The sequence below is a fragment of the Rana temporaria genome, chromosome 6 (assembly GCF_905171775.1).
Source record: "Rana temporaria chromosome 6, aRanTem1.1, whole genome shotgun sequence".
NCBI classification, from domain to species: Eukaryota; Metazoa; Chordata; class Amphibia; order Anura; family Ranidae; genus Rana; species Rana temporaria.
The window spans coordinates 103273974-103292943 of NC_053494.1; the positions used below are offsets into that span (position 1 = coordinate 103273974).

Genomic DNA, 18970 nt, shown 5'->3' on the forward strand with positions numbered 1-18970 from the left:
CTCTCTCTCCTCAATGGTTATCCTATCTGTCCATGTACACAGGGTTGTTTACATTACTTTCTAGGCAGTTGAGTTTAGAGGCATTTTAAGCACCAAACGCTTCTATACTCGCCTAAACGAAGTAATTCGCGTTTAGCCGCGCTTCGTTTACAAACGCTCAACGACCAGGTCATGCATATATACGCCGACACAATGGCTCCTGTGGTCAGATTGACGTATATATATATGTCCTCTTTAAGATGCGGCATTGTGGGCGTGCCCGCGGATCTCACGGAGAGGAAGAATGGGGAAATGCTGATGTAAACAAGCATTTCCCCATTCTTCCTAGTGACAGGACACTGATCACTGCTCCCTGTAATCAGGAGCGGTGATCAGTGTTGTGTCACACACAGCCCATCCCCCCTACGGTTAGAAGCCCTCCCTAGGACACACTTAACCCCTTCAGCGCCCCCTGCTGGTTAACCCCTTCACTGCCAGTGTCATTGTTACAGTAATCAGTTCATTTTATAGCACTGATCGCTGTATCAATGACAATGGCGTCAAAAGTGTCCGATGTGCCCGCAATAATGTTGCAGTCACGATGAAAAAAAAAAAATTATCAGTAAACGCTTATTGTGATTTTTTTTTTACCAAAAATATGAAGAAGAATATGTATCGTCCTAAACAGAGGACATTTTTTATTTTATTATATTTTTGCAGGATATTATACCAAAAAGTCAAAAAAATAGCTTTTTTTCACAATTGTCGTTTTATTTTTGTTTATAGCGCAAAAAATAAAAACTGCAGAGGTGATCAAATACCACCAAAAGAAAGCTCTATTTGTGGAGAAAAAAAGGACATCATTTTTGTTTGGGAGCCACGTCGCACGACCGCGCAATTGTCAGTTAAAGCGCCGCAGTGCCAAATCACAAAAAGTGGCCTGGTCTTTGGCCAGCCAAATGGCCTGGGGCTTAAGTGGTTAAACGCCTCTAAAAGCAAACACGGCAAAACGCTGCTAAGCGTGGCATGTAAACACGCCAAAACTGACGTTTTAAATGTGGATTGCTATCCGTCAAGTTAAATCGTTCAGGAGAGCTTGTAAAAGTGTCCTGTGTACATGAAGCCTTAAAAGCGGAGGTTCACCCTAAAACTTTTTTTTTTATGTACCATCCCATCCAACATACTTGCATCAGCTATAGTATGTTTTTTTTTCGCCGCTGTATTTACCGTTTAATCGCTCAGTTTCGTTTCAGACTCCGGCGGGGAAATAGGCATTCCTATGAAGAGAGGAACATGATTGACGTCCGGCTATGGCGCGTCACGCGTTCCGAAAATAGCCGAAATAGGCCTCTGATATATACGGCGCCTGCGCAGTCAGCTCCTAGTCTGTGCGCAGGTGCCGTATATCGCCGTGAAGAGCCGAGTCCTACTCTGGCTATTTTCGGAACGCGTGACGTGCCATAGCCGGACGTCAATCATGTTCCCCCTCCTCATAGGAAAGCCTGCTCCCCGCGGTAGTCTGAAACAAAACGATTAAAACGGTAAATACAGCAAAAACAAAAAAAAAACATACTATAGCTGACGCAAGTATGCTGGATGGGATGGTACATAGATGTTTTTTAGGGTGAACCTCCGCTTTAAATTGCACAGCATATTTGCCTTTAAGTAAATCAATATCTATGAGAAAATCAGTAGAATAATTCTATACGAGGCACAATCGTTCGATTTTAGTATACAACATTCGATTCAGATTTTCCAAAATAAAATTTCCAAAAGGGACAAACTCCAACATTTTTCTTATATGTGAACAGAACAAACGATTCCTATTTAATGTGTAAGTTTTTTTTACACATAAGAAAGACTACGCATAAATCAGAAACAAACAAAAAAAGCCTTTGTCATACGAGAATGTTGGTACATCATTTCCATCCTCTGTTTTGACTTTCTGTGAAAATCGGAGAATCATTATTCTGACTCCGATTGCTGTGAAGCGATTTATCCCTGAGACCTCTATGCCTGGCCTGTATAAGCATATATAATCACGGAGGACAATCCCCATCAGATAGCTTGAACTCACCAATACCAATTCTATTCGCAGAGGTGCTTTAATTCTGAGCATCGGGTTACAACAGATGAATAGGTTGTAGTACTTTTGTGGTCAAAAGATGATATTGTCTGTAGCTTACTATGCAGAATACATGTGCCCATGTTACATGTGGCCTGTAGCTGCCTCCATTTCACAGGAAGCACAAAACTCAGGAAGAAGGGTGTAGCATTAAATAGAAAGGAAGTGTGTCATAAATCAGACAAAAAAAACAAAGAAAAATAAATGCATTACCGCAAAGGATCACTAGATGGCAGCATGTGAACTAAACATAACGTCCATAGAAAATGGTTCAGAGAAACAATCTATATAACAATTCTATGCCCCATTGGGGCGGCACAATCATTCACATTTTCTTACAGCATTTACCCACCTTATGACCTTCTGCAATGGTGGGAGTAATAACATACAATAAAGGAAAAAAGTATTTGATCCCTTGCCAATTTTGTATGTTTGCCCACTGACAAATAAAAGCTCAGTGTATAATATTAATGGCAAGTTTTTTTTTTTTTTTTATAACAGCGAGAGACAGAATAACAAAAATATTTAGAAAAACGCACTTGAAAAAAAGTTATAAAATTGATTTGCATTTTAATGAATGAAATAAGTATTTATCAATCAGCAAGATTTCTGGCTCCTAGGTGTCTTCTTTACAGGTAACAAGCTTAGATTGGGAGCACTCTCCTAAAGGGAGTACACGTAATCTCAGCTTGTTACCCGTATAAAGAGAAAAAAAAAAAAAGACACCTGTCCACAGAAGCAATCAATCAGTTGGCACGATTATTCGCAAATGGAAGAAACAAATAACAGTCAATCTTCCTCGGTCTGGGGCTCCATGCAAGATCTCACCTCGTGGAGTTTCAATGATCATGAGAACGGTGAGGAATCAGCCCAGAACTACAGGGGAGAATCTTGTCAATGATCTCAAAGCAGCTGGGGCCATAGTCACCAGGAAAACAATTGGTAACGCACTACACCATGAAGGACTGAAATCCTGCAGCGCCTGCAACGTCCCCCTGTTCAAGAAAGCACATTTACAGGCCCGCCTAAAGTGTCTAGGGAAAAAATAAATAAAATTAAAAGCCAGCAGCTACACATACTGCAGCTGCTGGCTTTTAATAAATCGACACTTACCCGTCCTGTGTCCGTCGATGTCGGCAACGCAGCTGATGTTTCCATCAGCTGTCGGGTGCTGCCGCCGCCATTGTGGGTAAGGGAACCCGGCAGTGTAGCCTTTCGGATTCACACCGGGAACCCTACTGTGCATGCGTGAGGCCCCGCTCCTCTCTCCCATTAGCCCGGCGGCCAGGGGAGGAGGAGGAGGGAGCCCCGCGGTGACATCACTGCCGCGGCTGGACTCCCGGAAGTGGGAAAGGATACCTGTCGAAGACAGGTATCCTGTCCCCCCTCCCCCCGAAAGGTACCAATTATGGCACCGGAGAGGGGGAGGAATCTGATGAGTGGAAGTTCCACTTTAGGGTGGAGTTCTGCTTTAAGTATTCAGGTCCCAATTAATACCAAATTTACTAACATGAATTCTCCACAATTAAAAGCGAAAACAATCTTCTGGAGTGCTTGCGACTTCCAACATTTTCAGGTTTTTATGTTCATATTTGGGAAGTATTTTTTTCTATTTGTTCTGGTAGAAATTGTCACCAACAGACGGGCAGTGAAGAGAAAATTAGAGAGTCACAGTTGTTGCCAGAAGAGGTAGGCATGCGTCTTCTAATGGGGGGACCCCTGTTTTTATGACAGCTGTCACAAATCCACTCACTTTGTAGACACTTCACCTTATTTCCTGCTGCGATTTCAGGATAGGACACAAATGCACAAAATAAATTGACAGTGGTTTAACCATTCCCTACCCAGTACTGATTGGATATACATACAATGTAATACACATGTAGGTCAACTGTGAATTTAGCTGTTTAACTTGCGCTCCACTTGGATCAAAAATTAAAGTAAATCTAAACCTAAGAACAAATATTTTATGTCTAAGGCCCCGTACACACGAGAGGATCTATCCGCTGGAATTGATCTGTGGATCAGTTCCAGCGGATAGATCCGCTGGTGCGTACATCCCAGCGGATCTTTTTCCGCTGATTTTTTTTAGGCCCGACCGATTTCCAGCAGATAAAAATTTCTTAGCATGCTAAGAAATCTATCCGCTGGAATCGGCTTCAGCGGATCGATCCGGTGGTCTGTACAGACTCACCGGATCGATCCGTCCGATTCCCTCCCTCGCATGCGTCGTAATGATTCGACGCATGCGTGGGTATCCTTATATGACAGCATCGCGCACGTCGCCGCGTCATCATCGCGGCGATGGCGCGACACGTCATCGCGATGGGATTTCGGCGCGGATTTCGATCCGATGGTGAGTACACTCCATCGGATCCAAATCCGCGGAAATCCTCGAGAGGATTTATCCGCGGATACGGTCCGGTGGACCGTATCCGCGGATCAATCCTCTTGTCTGTACCCGGCATTAGAGCTTACCAGTCTCTAAATGCTGTGACTGCATTCGTTTTATTTCAGGCCAAAAACATTTTCAGCAAGTACAGGAAATACATGTTGATCTTGCCAGAAATGTCACTTTCTGTGAGCTGCGAAGACCGCAAAAAATGTTATCTGTCTTGTGTAAACTACTCAGCTTTTAAATTGTAATGTAATTATGTCTGAAATCAAGCAATAAAGAGAAAACCCACACACCAAAAAGTAGATTCTGAAACATGATATGAGTAAGTCCCATACTCAAAAGTTACAAAGTTTGAAGAGCGTGGCGGGCTTCTTTTCAGGGTGATAGAGACCATCATATGCTGGTGTAAGGAGATGTGAGTAAATCCTGCTTCAGAATCCACTAATGGAGCTTCCCCTGTTTTCACTGCTATTTCCTTCCCTCTAATTAGAACCCCCAAACATTATATATATTTTTTATTCCAACACCCTAGAGAATAAAATGGCGGTCGTTGCAATACTTTCTGTCACACCGTATTTGCGCAGTGGTCTTACAAGCGCACTTTTTTGGGAAAAAAATAAGACAACAGTAAAGTTAGCCCGATTTATTTTTTATATTGTGAAAGATAACGTTACGCCGAGAAAATTGATACCCAACATGTCACGCTTCAAAATTGCGTCCGCTCGTGGAATGGCGACAAATTTTTACCCTTTAAAATCTCCATAGGTGACATGTTTTGAGTTACAGAGGAGGTCTAGAATTATTTCTCTCGCTCTACCAATCACGGCGATACCTTACATGTGTGCTTTGAACACCGCTTTCAAATGCGGGCGCAACTCACGTGAGCCTGGCGGGACGGGGTGCATTTCTGGCTGCTAACTTTTTTAGCTGGCTCGTAGATTCCAAGCAAATTTGTCAAACCTTGGTCTAGGGGCTTGTTTACACTTGCTGTTGGAGGGTGGTAAAACATGCAGTTTAGCCACAGCTTTACCACGCCACAACCACCCCCTCTACAAGCCCTCTCACATTAGCTTTCTGATCAGGTCTGCCTGTCAATTTTTCAGGTGGAACTGATTGTAAGCTCAATATGGGCAGGCTGATGAAAACAGATTTGTGTGCATTGACACAATGGACCACCAAGTTTGTCCAAATCCAGAAGAAAAATAAAATACCATGTTCTTTTCCAGACCCAAACAGTTCAAAAGGTAGTCTGATGTAAACAGACACCCACAGCACCATCACGGGTCCGCTCCGGTCTGCTTTGTAATGTGAACACACACTGAAAAGGCATGGATGTAAAAAAAAAAAAAAAAAACTGACAACAGTCCGATTGATTTGTAAATCAGTAAGTGACCTGCTCACAGATCCCCTGCTGAACCGACAAAGCCCATGTGAATGGACCCTTATGCTGCTAAGTCAGTGGCCAGTGGGTTGTACACATGCATAGGCTCGGTGGCCAGTGGGGTGTACACATGGATAGGCCCGGTGGCCAGTGGGGTGTACACATGGATAGGCCCGGTGGCCAGTGGGGTGTACACATGGATAGGCCCGGTGGCCAGTGGGGTGTACACATGGATAGGCTCTGTGGCCAGTGGGGTGTACACATGCATAGGCTCGGTGGCCAGTGGGGTGTACACATGGATAGGCCCGGTGGCCAGTGGGGTGTACACATGGATAGGCCCGGTGGCCAGTGGGGTGTACACATGGATAGGCTCGGTGGCCAGTGGGGTGTACACATGCATAGGCTCGGTGGCCAGTGGGGTGTACACATGCATAGGCTCGGTGGCCAGTGGGGTGTACACATGCATAGGCTCGGTGGCCAGCGGGGTGTACACATGCATAGGCTCGGTGGCCAGCGGGGTGTACACATGCATAGGCTCGGTGGCCAGCGGGGTGTACACATGCATAGGCTCGGTGGCCAGCGGGGTGTACACATGCATACAGGGCCGGTGCTAGACTATTTTGCGCCCTAGGCGAGACCAGCTACTTGCGCCCCCCAATTTTTTTTTTAAATAAAACTTCTATACCGCTAAAATATAATTTCTATACCTATATAAGGTATAGAAAGGGCACAAAACAGTCTAGCACTGGCCCTGTCTATACCCCCCTGTGATGTTTGTTGACCCTCATTTAACTGCCGTACACAGCAAGCATAGTTGCCAACAATTCAATTTTTTTTAGAGAGAGAACTGGGTGACAGCAGGGGACAGGGCGACAGCAGAGGACTGGGTGACAGCAGGGCGGAGGACTGGGTGACAGCAGGGCTGAGGACTGGGTGACAGCAGGGCTGAGGACTGGGTGACAGCAGGGCTGAGGACTGGGTGACAGCAGGGCTGAGGACTGGGTGACAGCAGGGCTGAGGACTGGGTGACAGCAGGGCAGAGGACTGGGTGACAGCAGGGCAGAGGACTGGGTGACAGCAGGGCAGAGGACTGGGTGACAGCAGGGCAGAGGACTGGGTGACAGCAGGGGACAGGGCGACAGCAGAGGACTGGGTGACAGTATGGCTGAGGACTGGGTGACAGCAGGGCTGAGGACTGGGTGACAGCAGGGCAGAGGACTGGGTGACAGAAGGGCAGAGGACTGGGTGACAGCAGGGCAGAGGATTGGGTGACAGCAGGGCAGAGGATTGGGTGACAGCAGGGCAGAGGATTGGGTGACAGCAGGGCAGAGGACTGGGTGACAGCAGGGCAGAGGACTGGGTGACAGCAGGGCAGAGGACTGGGTGACAGCAGGGCAGAGGACTGGGTGACAGAAGGGCAGAGGACTGGGTGACAGCAGGGCTGAGGACTGGGTGACAGCAGGGCTGAGGACTGGGTGACAGAAGGGCAGAGGACTGGGTGACAGAAGGGCAGAGGACTGGGTGACAGAAGAGCAGAGGACTGGGTGACAGAAGGGCAGAGGACTGGGTGACAGCAGGGCTGAGGACTGGGTGACAGAAGGGCAGAGGATAGGACTGGGTGACAGCAGGGGACAGGGCGACAGCAGGGGACAGGGCGACAGCAGGGGACAGGGCGACAGCAGAGGGCTGGGTGACAGTATGGCGGAGGACTGGGTGACAGCAGGGCAGAGGACTGGGTGACAGCAGGGCAGAGGACTGGGTGACAGCAGGGCAGAGGACTGGGTGACAGCAGGGCAGAGGACTGGGTGACAGCAGGGCAGAGGACTGGGTGACAGCAGGGCAGAGGACTGGGTGACAGCAGGGCAGAGGACTGGGTGACAGAAGGGCAGAGGAGAGGACTGGGTGACAGCAGGGGACAGGGCGACAGCAGGGGACAGGGCGACAGTAGGGGACAGGGCGACAGCAGGGGATAGGGCGACAGCAGAGGGCTGGGTGACAGTATGGCGGAGGACTGGGTGACAGCAGGGCTGAGGACTGGGTGACAGCAGGGCAGAGGACTGGGTGACAGCATGGCTGAGGACTGGGTGACAGCAGGGCAGAGGACTGGGTGACAGCAGGGCAGAGGACTGGGTGACAGCAGGGCAGAGGACTGGGTGACAGCAGGGCAGAGGACTGGGTGACAGAAGGGCAGAGGACTGGGTGACAGAAGGGCAGAGGACTGGGTGACAGCAGGGCAGAGGACTGGGTGACAGCAGGGCAGAGGACTGGGTGACAGTAGGGCAGTGGACTGGGTGACAGCATGGCTGAAGACTGGGTGACAGCAGGGCAGAGGACTGGGTGACAGAAGGGCAGAGGACTGGGTGACAGAAGGGCAGAGGACTGGGTGACAGCAGGGCAGAGGACTGGGTGACAGTAGGGCAGTGGACTGGGTGACAGCATGGCTGAGGACTGGGTGACAGCAGGGCTGAGGACTGGGTGACAGCAGGGCAGAGGACTGGGTGACAGAAGGGCAGAGGACTGGGTGACAGAAGGGCAGAGGACTGGGTGAAAACAAAACAGCATTTTTAGAACCTTTTTTTTTTTTTTTACCTGCTGCTCTGCCCAGAAAGACCTGCTATCATTCCTGAGGCCGCCCATTCCGCTCTCCGTCCCCCAGTGAAAGGCGGGATCATCTCTTGGCTGGCCACACCCCCTCACGAGTCCCGACCATGAAGGGGGCGGCCCAGCTCCTCGGCATCAGATCCCTGAACCGCCAAACAACTCTGCCGCTGTGGGAGCCGGGGGAGGGACCTGTTAGTGTGCTGCACGTGGATGTGATAGTTTCCTCCCCGCGCCTCTGCACTATCCCTGGCAGCAGACATTCCCTCTCCCCTGGAACTCCAGTATACACTCCCGAAGACACACCGCACAGGGACAGCAGCTCCAGAGGTTACATCCAGCGGTGATGAGTAGGTGACAGGCCAGGGCTGCGCCCTAGGCGGCAGTGCGCTCTAGGCGGCTGCTTAATTCGCCTAGTGGTAGCGCCGGCCCTGCATGCATAGGCTCGGTGGCCAGCGGGGTGTACACATGCATAGGCTCGGTGGCCAGCGGGGTGTACACATGCATAGGCTCGTTGCATTCAGTGACCACTACCGGCCGCCAAATGCAATCCATTCAAGTGAATTGAGCCACCCCACAATAGCATGCAATGCACACAGCTGTGAAACAATAGTGCAGCATTTAGGGGGTTAAAAAAAGATGCTGAGGAGGCAACATCTTTCTTCCTCATTGTCTGCCAAACACTTCTCTAAAGCGATCAGTGGATCACTTTTCAGAGGAGAATGTGTAAATGAGCCTGTAGAAACACAAGTATTTTGCCCAGCACATCTTCCATCTGTCCAGCTAGCAGGCAATGCGCAGAGGGTTACCATGGATGTGTAACATTGTACCAGGGTTAGGCAAGGAGTGCTCTCCACTGGAGGTGAACTACAAGATCCAGCATTCCCCCCCTCCGTCTCATCAGTCTATAAAATGTCCATGTTCACCCTCCACCACACATGTGTACAGAACCCTCACTACTGAACTGCCACAGAACTCCACACTACCACCTAGCTCCTCCCCCATGTTATGACAGCTGTGTATCTCTCCAGGTGTATAGCAGGACACAATGCACCTCATGATACCTCAGCAGGAACGTTCCCTACACTCACGTACGTGTTGTCCTGGTTGAAGTTGGCGAATAAGAGCTGAGCCGCTCCGGCCTCCACGTTCTGACTGGCCAGGTTCATAGTGACCCCGTCTTATCACCTAGGCACAGCGGTGTTCAAGCTGCCAACAGCTCCGAGCCTGCTGCCGCCTCATTCCTTGTTTACCGGCCTGGACGTGACACCTCACTGCGCATGCGAGCGCCACTGGACTACGCAGGTAACCCAAAGGCGCCGTGACGTCATTTACGTGCGCTGCCTGCTGACTGGAGAGCGGCGAAGAGGAGGTCGGCTGAGCTCCAGTGATGTGAGAGGACTGTGAGGCGTGTAGTGAGACCGAACACCTGCAGCTTACACTGGGGGAGGACTGATATCTCAGAGGGGTGTGCTAGGAGAGAGTTCACCCTCCTTCTGTATGTAAACATGGCAGGCTGAAATGACAACACAGATACCAGCTGGAATGGCATGGATTTTCTTTTGCATACTTAAAAAAGTTTTATGGGATGTCCTAACCTTTTAGTTTTAAAAAGTCATATCTGTTAGCAAGGCATGCAAAATCATGATTTCTAAATGTGAACATTCTTTTTTCTGGATCAAAAACAAATGGGAGAAGAAGTCAGAGCTTATCTGGAAACATACCAAATGGAAGTGTTGGTTTGCCAACAGTGTTCGACAAACCCGGGAGCCAGGCCGCAATTGCGACTAGAATTAGCGACCTGGGGCGGCACAGCTGAGGTATCCCGTCTCTCCGTGCGCAATCCGCCCCCCCTGGCGCGATCGCCTGGGCCGCGCCGGCAATTGAGGCTGCGGCCTTCTCTTTAGTCTTATGCTTCTCTGGCGCCTTCTTGTGGTGGCCGTTGGTATGACAAGACAACCAGCAATGCTAATGGAGCTTCCCCTGCCTGTTTTTTCACTGCCCACTCACCTCCTTCCCTTTACTTAGAACCCCCAAACATTATATATATATATATATATATATTTTATTTTTATTCTAACACCCTAGAGAATAAAATGGCGGTCGTTGCAATACTTTCTGTCACACCGTATTTGTGCAGCGGTCTTACAAGGGCACTTTTTGGGGAAAAAATACACTTTTTTTTAATTAAATAAGACAACAGCAAAGTTAGCCCAATTTTTTTTTTATATTGTGAAAGATAATGTTTCACCGAGTAAATTGATACCCAACATCTCACGCTTCAAAATTGCTTCCGCTCGTGGAATGGCGACAAACTTTTATCCCTTACAATCTCCATAGGCGATACAGGTTGCATGTTTTGAGTTACAGAGGAGGTCTAGAGGGCTAGAATTATTGCTCTCGCTCTACCAATCGCGGCGATACCTCACATGTGTGGTTTGAACACCGCTTTCATATGCGGGTGCTACTCACGTATGCGTTCGCTTCTGCATGTTAGCTTGGCAAGACGGGGCGTGTTTCTGGCTCCTAACTTTTTTAGCTGGCTCCTAGATTCCAAGCAAATTTGTCAAACCCTGTTTGCCAATATATAATATGATTTAAAAAACAATATGGAAAATAAGTATGTAAAATTGCATTGTATAAAGTTTTGTAAATATTTTTTTTTTTTTTTCAAATTCAGAAATGTTACTATGTATATAATGTTGAAGTTTAACCACTTCAGCACTGTACCATTTGTCAGCTTAAAGACAGGAGGTCTTTTTACAATTTGGCACTGCGTCGCTTTAACAGACAATTGCGCGGTCGTGCGACGTGGCTCCCAAACAAAATCGACGTCCTTTTTTTCCCACAAATAGAGCTTTCTTTTGGTGGTATTTGATCACCTCTGCGGTTTTTATTTTTTTGCGCTATAAACAAAAATAGAGCGACAATTTTGAAAATAAAACAATATTTTGTACTTTCTGCTATAATAAATATCCCCCCAAAAAATGATAAAAAAAAAAAAATGTCCTCAGTTTAGGCCGATACGTATTCTTCTACATATTTTTGGTAAAAAAATTGCAATAAGCTTTTATTAATCAGTTTGCGCAAAAATTATAGCGTTTACAAAATAGGGGATAGTTTTATGGCATTCTTATTAATATATATTTTTTTTTACTAGTAATGGCGGGGATCAGTGTTTTTTTTTATCGTGACTGGGAAATTATGGCGCACACATTGGACACTTTTGACACATTTTTGGAAACATTGTCATTTTTACAGCGATCAGTGCTATAAAAATTCACTGATTACTGTGAAAATGACACTGGCAGTGAAGGGGTTAACCCCTAGGTGGCGCTGTAGGGGTTAAGTGTGCCCTTGTGAGTGATTCTTACTGTAGGGGGGATGGGCTGTGTGTGACAAGACAGTGATCACCGCTTCCGATTACAGGAAGCGGTGATCACTGTCATTGTCACTAGGCTTGTTTACATCAGCATCTCCCCATTCTAACTCACTGTGAGACGATCGCGGATATCTCCGCTGCGCGCGGGCGCTCTTGCGCATCCGCGATCTTAAAGGGGACGTACAGGTACGTCCTGCCTGTCTGAGCCATGCTGTCGACGTATATTGTCGTGTGCTTAAATAACGTTTTTTATAAAAAATAAAAAAAAACAACTATCATCCTATGTGACGCTACCTTGCCTCCTATAAGCTAGCTGTACACAGCGAGATATACGTAGGATACAATTTTTATTTGGGTTCAGTGTTGCATGACCGCGCAATTGTCATTCAAAGAGTGACAGTACTGAAAGCTGAAAATTATCCTGGGCAAGAATGGGGTTTAAGGTGTTACTAAACCCACAACAGGACAATCAGTCTGTATATGCAGCATAGCATGCTTGTTATACTCACTGTGGAACTGAAGGGGTTACTCATCTGTATTGTGTATAAAGGATGTTTTATCCTGTATGCACAGATCATTCCCTCTTGCACTGTCTATCTGGGGAAGGCCAGCTAACACAGGCAGAGTAGCCGACCTGCACATGCTCAGTTGTGTCTTTTATGATGGAGAGAACATATATATTTGTTCTCAGAGCTAGCCAGGTCAGATGATTTTAACATCACGCATGTGGGCGTATTTACAGGCTGAAGTGCAAATCTCCTCCTTCCTGAACTCCCAGCATTGGAGAAACTGCAGTTTATCATGTAACCATGGTCTCTGCTACTTCCATCTCATTCACATGTGCCAGCTCCACTAGCTCCAGCATTTGGGAGAGTGTCATCTAGCGGATTCCTGAGTGCTGCTTCCCCTATTGTGAACTGGTGGATTAAAGGCCGCGGCTGGGTTATAGCCACAAGCATAATTGGCTTGCCCTCTGGTAAGCAGCCACTTTTTACTGGTGAAGGGATCACTTCAGTCAAATACATTTTCTCACTTAGCGGTGGTCTGTTACGGATTATATGCATGAGTGTGTCTGCTGGAGGATTCGTTTCAACCATTCCTTGCTGTTCAAACATTCACTGTGGACTGCTGAATTTATTTATTTTATATGAACTATTTTTATTTTTATTGTTCTAGGAGCCATCCTTTATGTCTTAATTAATTTAATTTAATTTTTTGGCGCAGCTTTATTTGTTTTTCTTGTTGTATTGTGTATCACACGTTTGTCTGCAGCCTCAGCAATTTCTGATTAGCGCAGTTTTTCTGTTTCCATTTTGTAACCATGGTATACAGATCATCCAAAAAGGTATATAGTCACAGTATTTTATTGTAAAAAGATTTAAAAGCTGTGGGCACTGTGGTGGGGCAGATTAACTATTTTCATATTACTGTGTTTAGTAACACTTTAAGTGCCCAGCAAGCAAGATGCTAACTGCCAAAAGTGCTATACCCCACCTCTATATTACAGTTTTCTTATTTTGAAAAATCATTATAAAGGAAGCCTGTTGGTAAATACAGTGGTGTTAAACACTAAAACAAATATTTCACAATTTACCAATCCTTAAAGTGGCATTAACAACTTCAGCCCCTGAAGATTTTACAATTTGGCGCTTTAACTGACAATTGTGCAGTCGTTCGATGCTGTACTCAAGCTAAATTTGTGTCCTTTTTCCCCCCACAAATAGAGCTTTCTTTTGGTGGCATTTGATCACCTCTACGGTTTTTATTTGTTGCACTATAAACAACAAAACAGCGACAATTTTGAAAAAAATATATATATTTTTAACTTTTTGCTATAATAATTATCCCCAAACGTTTTTTTTAACCACTTGCCTACTGTGCACATACACCCCCTTCCTGCCCAGACAAGGTTTTAGCTTCCAGCACTGCGTCGCTTTAACTGACAATTGCGCAGTCGTGCAACGTGGCTCCCAAACAAAATTGACGTCCTTTTTTTCCCACAAATAGAGCTTTCTTTTGGTGGTATTTGATCGCCTGTGCGGTTTTTATTTTTTGGGCTATAAACAAAAAAAGAGCGTAAATTAAAAAAAAACACAATATTTTTTACTTTTTGCTATAATAAATATCTCATTTAAATGTATTTATTTTTTTTCGGGACTGCGACATTATAGCAGACACTTTTGACACCATTCACATTTATACAGTGAACAGTGCTATAAATATGCATTGATTACTGTATAAATGTGACTGGCAGGAAAGGGGTTAACCACTAGGGGGCGGGGAAGGGGTTAAATGTGTAGCCTAGCGAGTGTTATAACTGTAGGGGGAGGGGGGTGACTGGGGGAGGTGACCAATCTGTGTCCCTATGTACAAGAGACACAGCATCGATCTCCTCTCCCCGACAGGACGTGAAGCTCTGTGTTTACACACAGAGATCCACGGTCCTGCTCAGTTACTGGGCAATCGCAGCCGCCGGGCACGCGCATTGTGTTCCCCTGTGACGCGACGGGTGCCCCCTAGCGGCTTTAAATGACAGGACGTCATATGACGTCCTGTCAGAACAATAGAGCATTGTGGGTGTTAAGTGGTTAAAAAAAATAATAATTTCAGTTTAGGCCAATATATATTCTTCAAATATAAAGTGCAGCGCAAATGACATAAATTAATAAACAACCATAACTATATTAAAATAAATTAGAAAGAGTCCATAAAGTGCACAAGAGAGAAGCCCGGAGCATGAAGCGCAGAGGAATAGTGTAGGGCGGACATGACTAGGTGCTTGGGACACAAGGGGTTACTAGCTTGGGAGGAAAAGGGGGTAGGCAGGGGGCTGGGCATTAGTTTCCCGGGCTCTGGGAGTTTATTTAAGGAGGGGGCGGAGCTACAGGGCTCAGCAGCGTGGGGGAAGACAAGGAAGGAGGCAGTTTTTTGCTCTGCTCCTTCACACCAAAGATGTCGCAGGTAGACCTAATGTTAGCTAGACTACGGGCCAGGGCAGCGGAGAGGGGTCCCCAGTGGTTGGAGGCACAGATCGGCGGGCTAATCGAGGACCAGGCGGGAGGGTCTATGGAACCGGCGACTCGCGCTCGGCAATCGCGGCCGCCGGTGCGCTACTCGCCCGAGGTGTCGGGGCGATCCAGGAGGGCAGCCAGGAGTCCAGCTGAAGACCCGTCGCCCCCGCCGGCGAAGCGGTCGCAGCTGTCGGCCGGTGGGGAGTCCGGACGGTACCCTCGCGGTCGGAGGAGCTCGGGAGGCGGGGCCTACGGTCGGGATTGCGCCCGGTCCTCACCGGGAAGAGGGAGTCAGCAGCACAGGCCAGCAGCACCCAGCGCAAGTGTGGGTTCCGAAGGAGAGGCCCGTCGAGGGACAGGGGGGTCCAGGGACAGCGGGCCGTCCATCCGCGCGGCAGCTGCATCAGGGGCTCGGGGGCAGCAAGCCCAGGACAGTAGTGAGGAGCAGCAAGTGACCAGGCCACAGAGCAAGGGGGGGAGGGGGGGCAAGCAAAGAAGAGTGCAGCAGAGGTTCGATCCAGGCATCCCCTGGGGTCTGCGGCTCCCAGATCTCCTTCTCCTGGGGGGCCACAAGTGCCGTGCAGTGCAGCAGAGGACCGGTCGGAGGGCGAGGTGTCCGAGGACGAGGAGGATGTCGTGCGACAACCACCGGTGGATGTAGCGGCGGCGGCTGATGGTGCGGTTCCCAGGCAGCCAGGTAAGACTACCTCCTTACCTACTCTCGATTTCACTAATGCTTTGTGTACCTTATTGGGGCTGGGGGGGTTAACCCGGGGGCTGCTGGTGCGGTTGCACGGGGACCGGTGGCGCCTGGGGCTGCGGGGGCGGTTCCCGCCGCTCCGGGGGTCCCGGGCCAGATGCAGGACCTGCTGGGGGGTCTGCGGGACCTGTTACAGCGCTTTGCTGGGGGTCCTGCGGTGCCGCCGCAGGTCGCACCATGGGTGGGGGGGAGTGGGGACAATGGGGGGGCAGCGGCTGCTCCAGCGGCGGTGGCGGTCGACCCCCTCGTCAGCGTGACAGCGGCTGTTCCGGCAGGCAGTGTAGCGGGGGACACAAATAAAGATAAGTCAGCGGCGGCCAGGGCAGATACTGTGAGGATTGCAGATGCGGCAAAATGTGAGGTATATGTATGTTTTGAGGGTCCCCTAGGTTCGCATTTGAAGCCAGAGGTGAGAGAAAAAATCGTTAAGGGTGAGTATGTTGAAATTTTTTCCTTGCTTCCTCTGGAAAAATTTAATTTAGACAGGGTGAAGCCCGATGACTCTAAGAAAGAGGACGAGGAGAAGAGGCGTTATCGCCTCATCCCTCGCACCTTTGGAAATTGGTTGCAGGCTTTTGCAATACTGGCCAGTGTCATTGGCGACAAGAAGCCGGAACACTGTGCGGCATTGTTTTGCTACATGGATGCGATCGGAGAGGCGCACCGCGTGTACGGGGTGGCTGCGTTACGACGAGCAATTCCGGCAGCGTATGGCGGTACGGCCGTCAATTAGGTGGGACCATAAGGATATTACCTTGTGGATGCGGCTTATGTCTGCGCCGCGGGCGTCGGGCCAGTTTTTTCAGGGGGGGGGGCCGGGGGGGCCGCAGCCTCGGGACCGTCGGCCGGAAAAAAGTGGGGAGTCTGTTGGCAGTTTAACGAAGGATCCTGCAAGTTTGGAGGGTCCTGTCGTTTCAAACACGAATGCTCGGGTTGCGGAGGTACCCACCCCCTATCCAAATGCTTCAAGCGGGGCAAGCGGGGGGGAGACTCTGCGGGAAAGGGGGGTGACGCCGGTGAAAGTGGAAAGGATGCGTCCTTTTCTAGATAGGTACCCGGACGTCGCAGCGGCTCGTTTACTGACTGCGGGTTTTACGGAGGGGTTTCGCATTCCGTGTAATTTGACGACGGTGCCACCGCTGGCGGGGAATTTGCGATCCGCTTTGGAACACCCGGAGATAGTTACGGAAAAATTGGGAAAAGAGGTGGCGCTGGGGCGGATGGGGGGGCCATTTCGGGAACAACCGATGAGGGATTTGGTGGTTTCTCCATTGGGGGTGGTGCCCAAGAAGGAACCCAACAAATTCCGCCTCATTCACCACCTCTCTTTTCCGAAGGGGGGGTCGGTGAATGATGCCATTGATCCGGAAGCATGTACGGTGTCATACACGTCGTTTGATGCGGCGGTGAGCTGGGTGCGGAGGTATGGAAAGGGGGCACTCATGGCAAAATCGGACATTGAGGCTGCATTCCGATTGCTACCGGTACACCCAGACAGTTTTCGCCTGTTGGGCTGTCGGTGGCAGGAGGAATTTTATGTGGACCGATGTCTGCCCATGGGTTGCTCCATTTCATGTGCGTTTTTCGAAACGTTCAGCTCTTTCTTGGAGTGGGTGGTCCGGGACGTGGCAAGGGTGGACTCGGTTGTCCACTATTTGGATGACTTCTTGTGCGTGGGACCCCCTTCCTCCAGAGTGTGTGCGATTCTATTGGCGACATTGCGGACAAGACGGAAGGCCCTACGACGGAGCTCAGTTTTCTGGGGATCGTGATCGATTCCCAGGCAATGGAGTGCCGTCTGCCGCCGGACAAAGTGGAGAACCTCAGGCAGGTGATCAGGGACTTCCTGGGACGCAGCAAGGTCACGTTGAGGGAATTGCAATCATTGCTGGGGAAGTTCAATTTTGCATGTAGGATCATCCCCATGGGTAGGGTGTTTTGCCGACGGCTGTCGGCGGCCACCGCGGGAGCAAAATCGCCGAGACACTTTATAAGATTGACCAGGGAACTGAAAGAGGATCTTAGGGTGTGGCACACTTTTTTGGAGACGTTTAATGGGCGGTCGGTGTGGATGGAGGGGCCGGTCAGTAATTTCGATTTGGACTTGGTCACGGATGCGGCGGGGTCAACGGGGTATGGGGCCTTTTTTCGGGGTCGTTGGAGTGCGGAACCTTGGCCAGATTCATGGAGGGCGGCGGGTTTACTCAAGAACCTAGTGCTGCTGGAATTGTTTCCAGTGGTTCTGGCAATGGAATTGTGGGGGGAAGAGTGGAAAAATCGGAAGGTGAGACTGAATTGCGACAATATGGGGGTAGTGCAGGTCATCAACCGGATCTCCGCTTCATCCTTGCCGGTGGTCCGGTTGCTGAGACATTTGGTGTTGCGGTGCCTGCAGTGTAATGTTTTTCTATATGCGGTGCACATACCGGGGGTGGACAACACGCTGGCTGACTCTCTGTCTCGTTTTCAGTGGGGCAGGTTCAGGGAGTTGGCTCCTACGGCAGAGCGGACCGGGGTGCCGTGCCCGGCGTGGCTGTGGGACACTGCTTTGGACTTGCCGCGCGTTGGATCCAACGGTCGGTGAGTGGGGCGACGTGGACGGCGTACTCTAGAGTCTGGGGGGAGTGGTTCGAGTTCTTGCGACAGGTGGGAGTTGACGTAGGAGATGGGGGTATGGAAGGGGGATGGTTGGTGCTGTATTTTGTGTCCAGGCACATGGAGGATGGGGGGTCGGTTTCCGCCATTGAGCGCAAGCTGGCGGGTTTGGCATTTCTCTTCAAGTTGCAGGGGTTGCAGGATTTTACTAAAACTTTTGGGGTAAAACAAGCGGTGAAGGGATATAGGAAGGGAAAGGTAAGGAGGGATTCGCGTAGGCCGGTGTCATTCGCGGTGCTTCAAGCGATCTGCGGCAAACTGGGGGAGGTGTGCGCGTCAGGATACGAGGGGATACTTTTTAGGGCGGTTTTTGCGGTCGCATTTTTTGGGGCTTTTAGGTTGGGAGAATTAGTTAGCCCATCTAAGTCAGTGGCTGGGGGGTTCGGTTTTCAGGATGTTCGAGTGGAGGGAAGAAGCGTTGTGATCATGCTGCGCCGGTCCAAGACGGACCAGGCAGGGAGGGGAACACGGGTGGTGCTCTATGCATTGCCGGGTTCCGAGGTGTGTCCGGTGAGAGCGGTCGAGGAATTTTTAGGAGTACGCCCGGTAGGGTTGGGGGCATTTTTTGCGCACAGGGACGGGACGTTTTTGTCAAGATTTCAATTTGTGACAGTGTTCAGAAAATGTTTGTGTGCTGCGGGGTATGACGGACAACGGTATGCTTCGCACTCCTTCCGCATC

The 18970-nt window shown here is 49.3% G+C and overlaps 1 protein-coding gene across 1 annotated transcript in view; it reads right to left on the reverse strand.

Annotated features, from left to right (window-relative positions):
- The window catches only part of WIPI2 (WD repeat domain, phosphoinositide interacting 2), a 44649-nt gene extending 34860 nt beyond the window's left edge, over window positions 1-9789 (reverse strand). Inside the window, exon 1 of the mRNA XM_040357090.1 lies at window positions 9577-9789. Coding sequence (XP_040213024.1) covers window positions 9577-9650 — 74 coding nt within the window. The 5' untranslated portion in view covers window positions 9651-9789. The remainder of the gene's footprint in view (window positions 1-9576) is intronic.
- Window positions 9790-18970: the final 9181 nt, after the last annotated feature.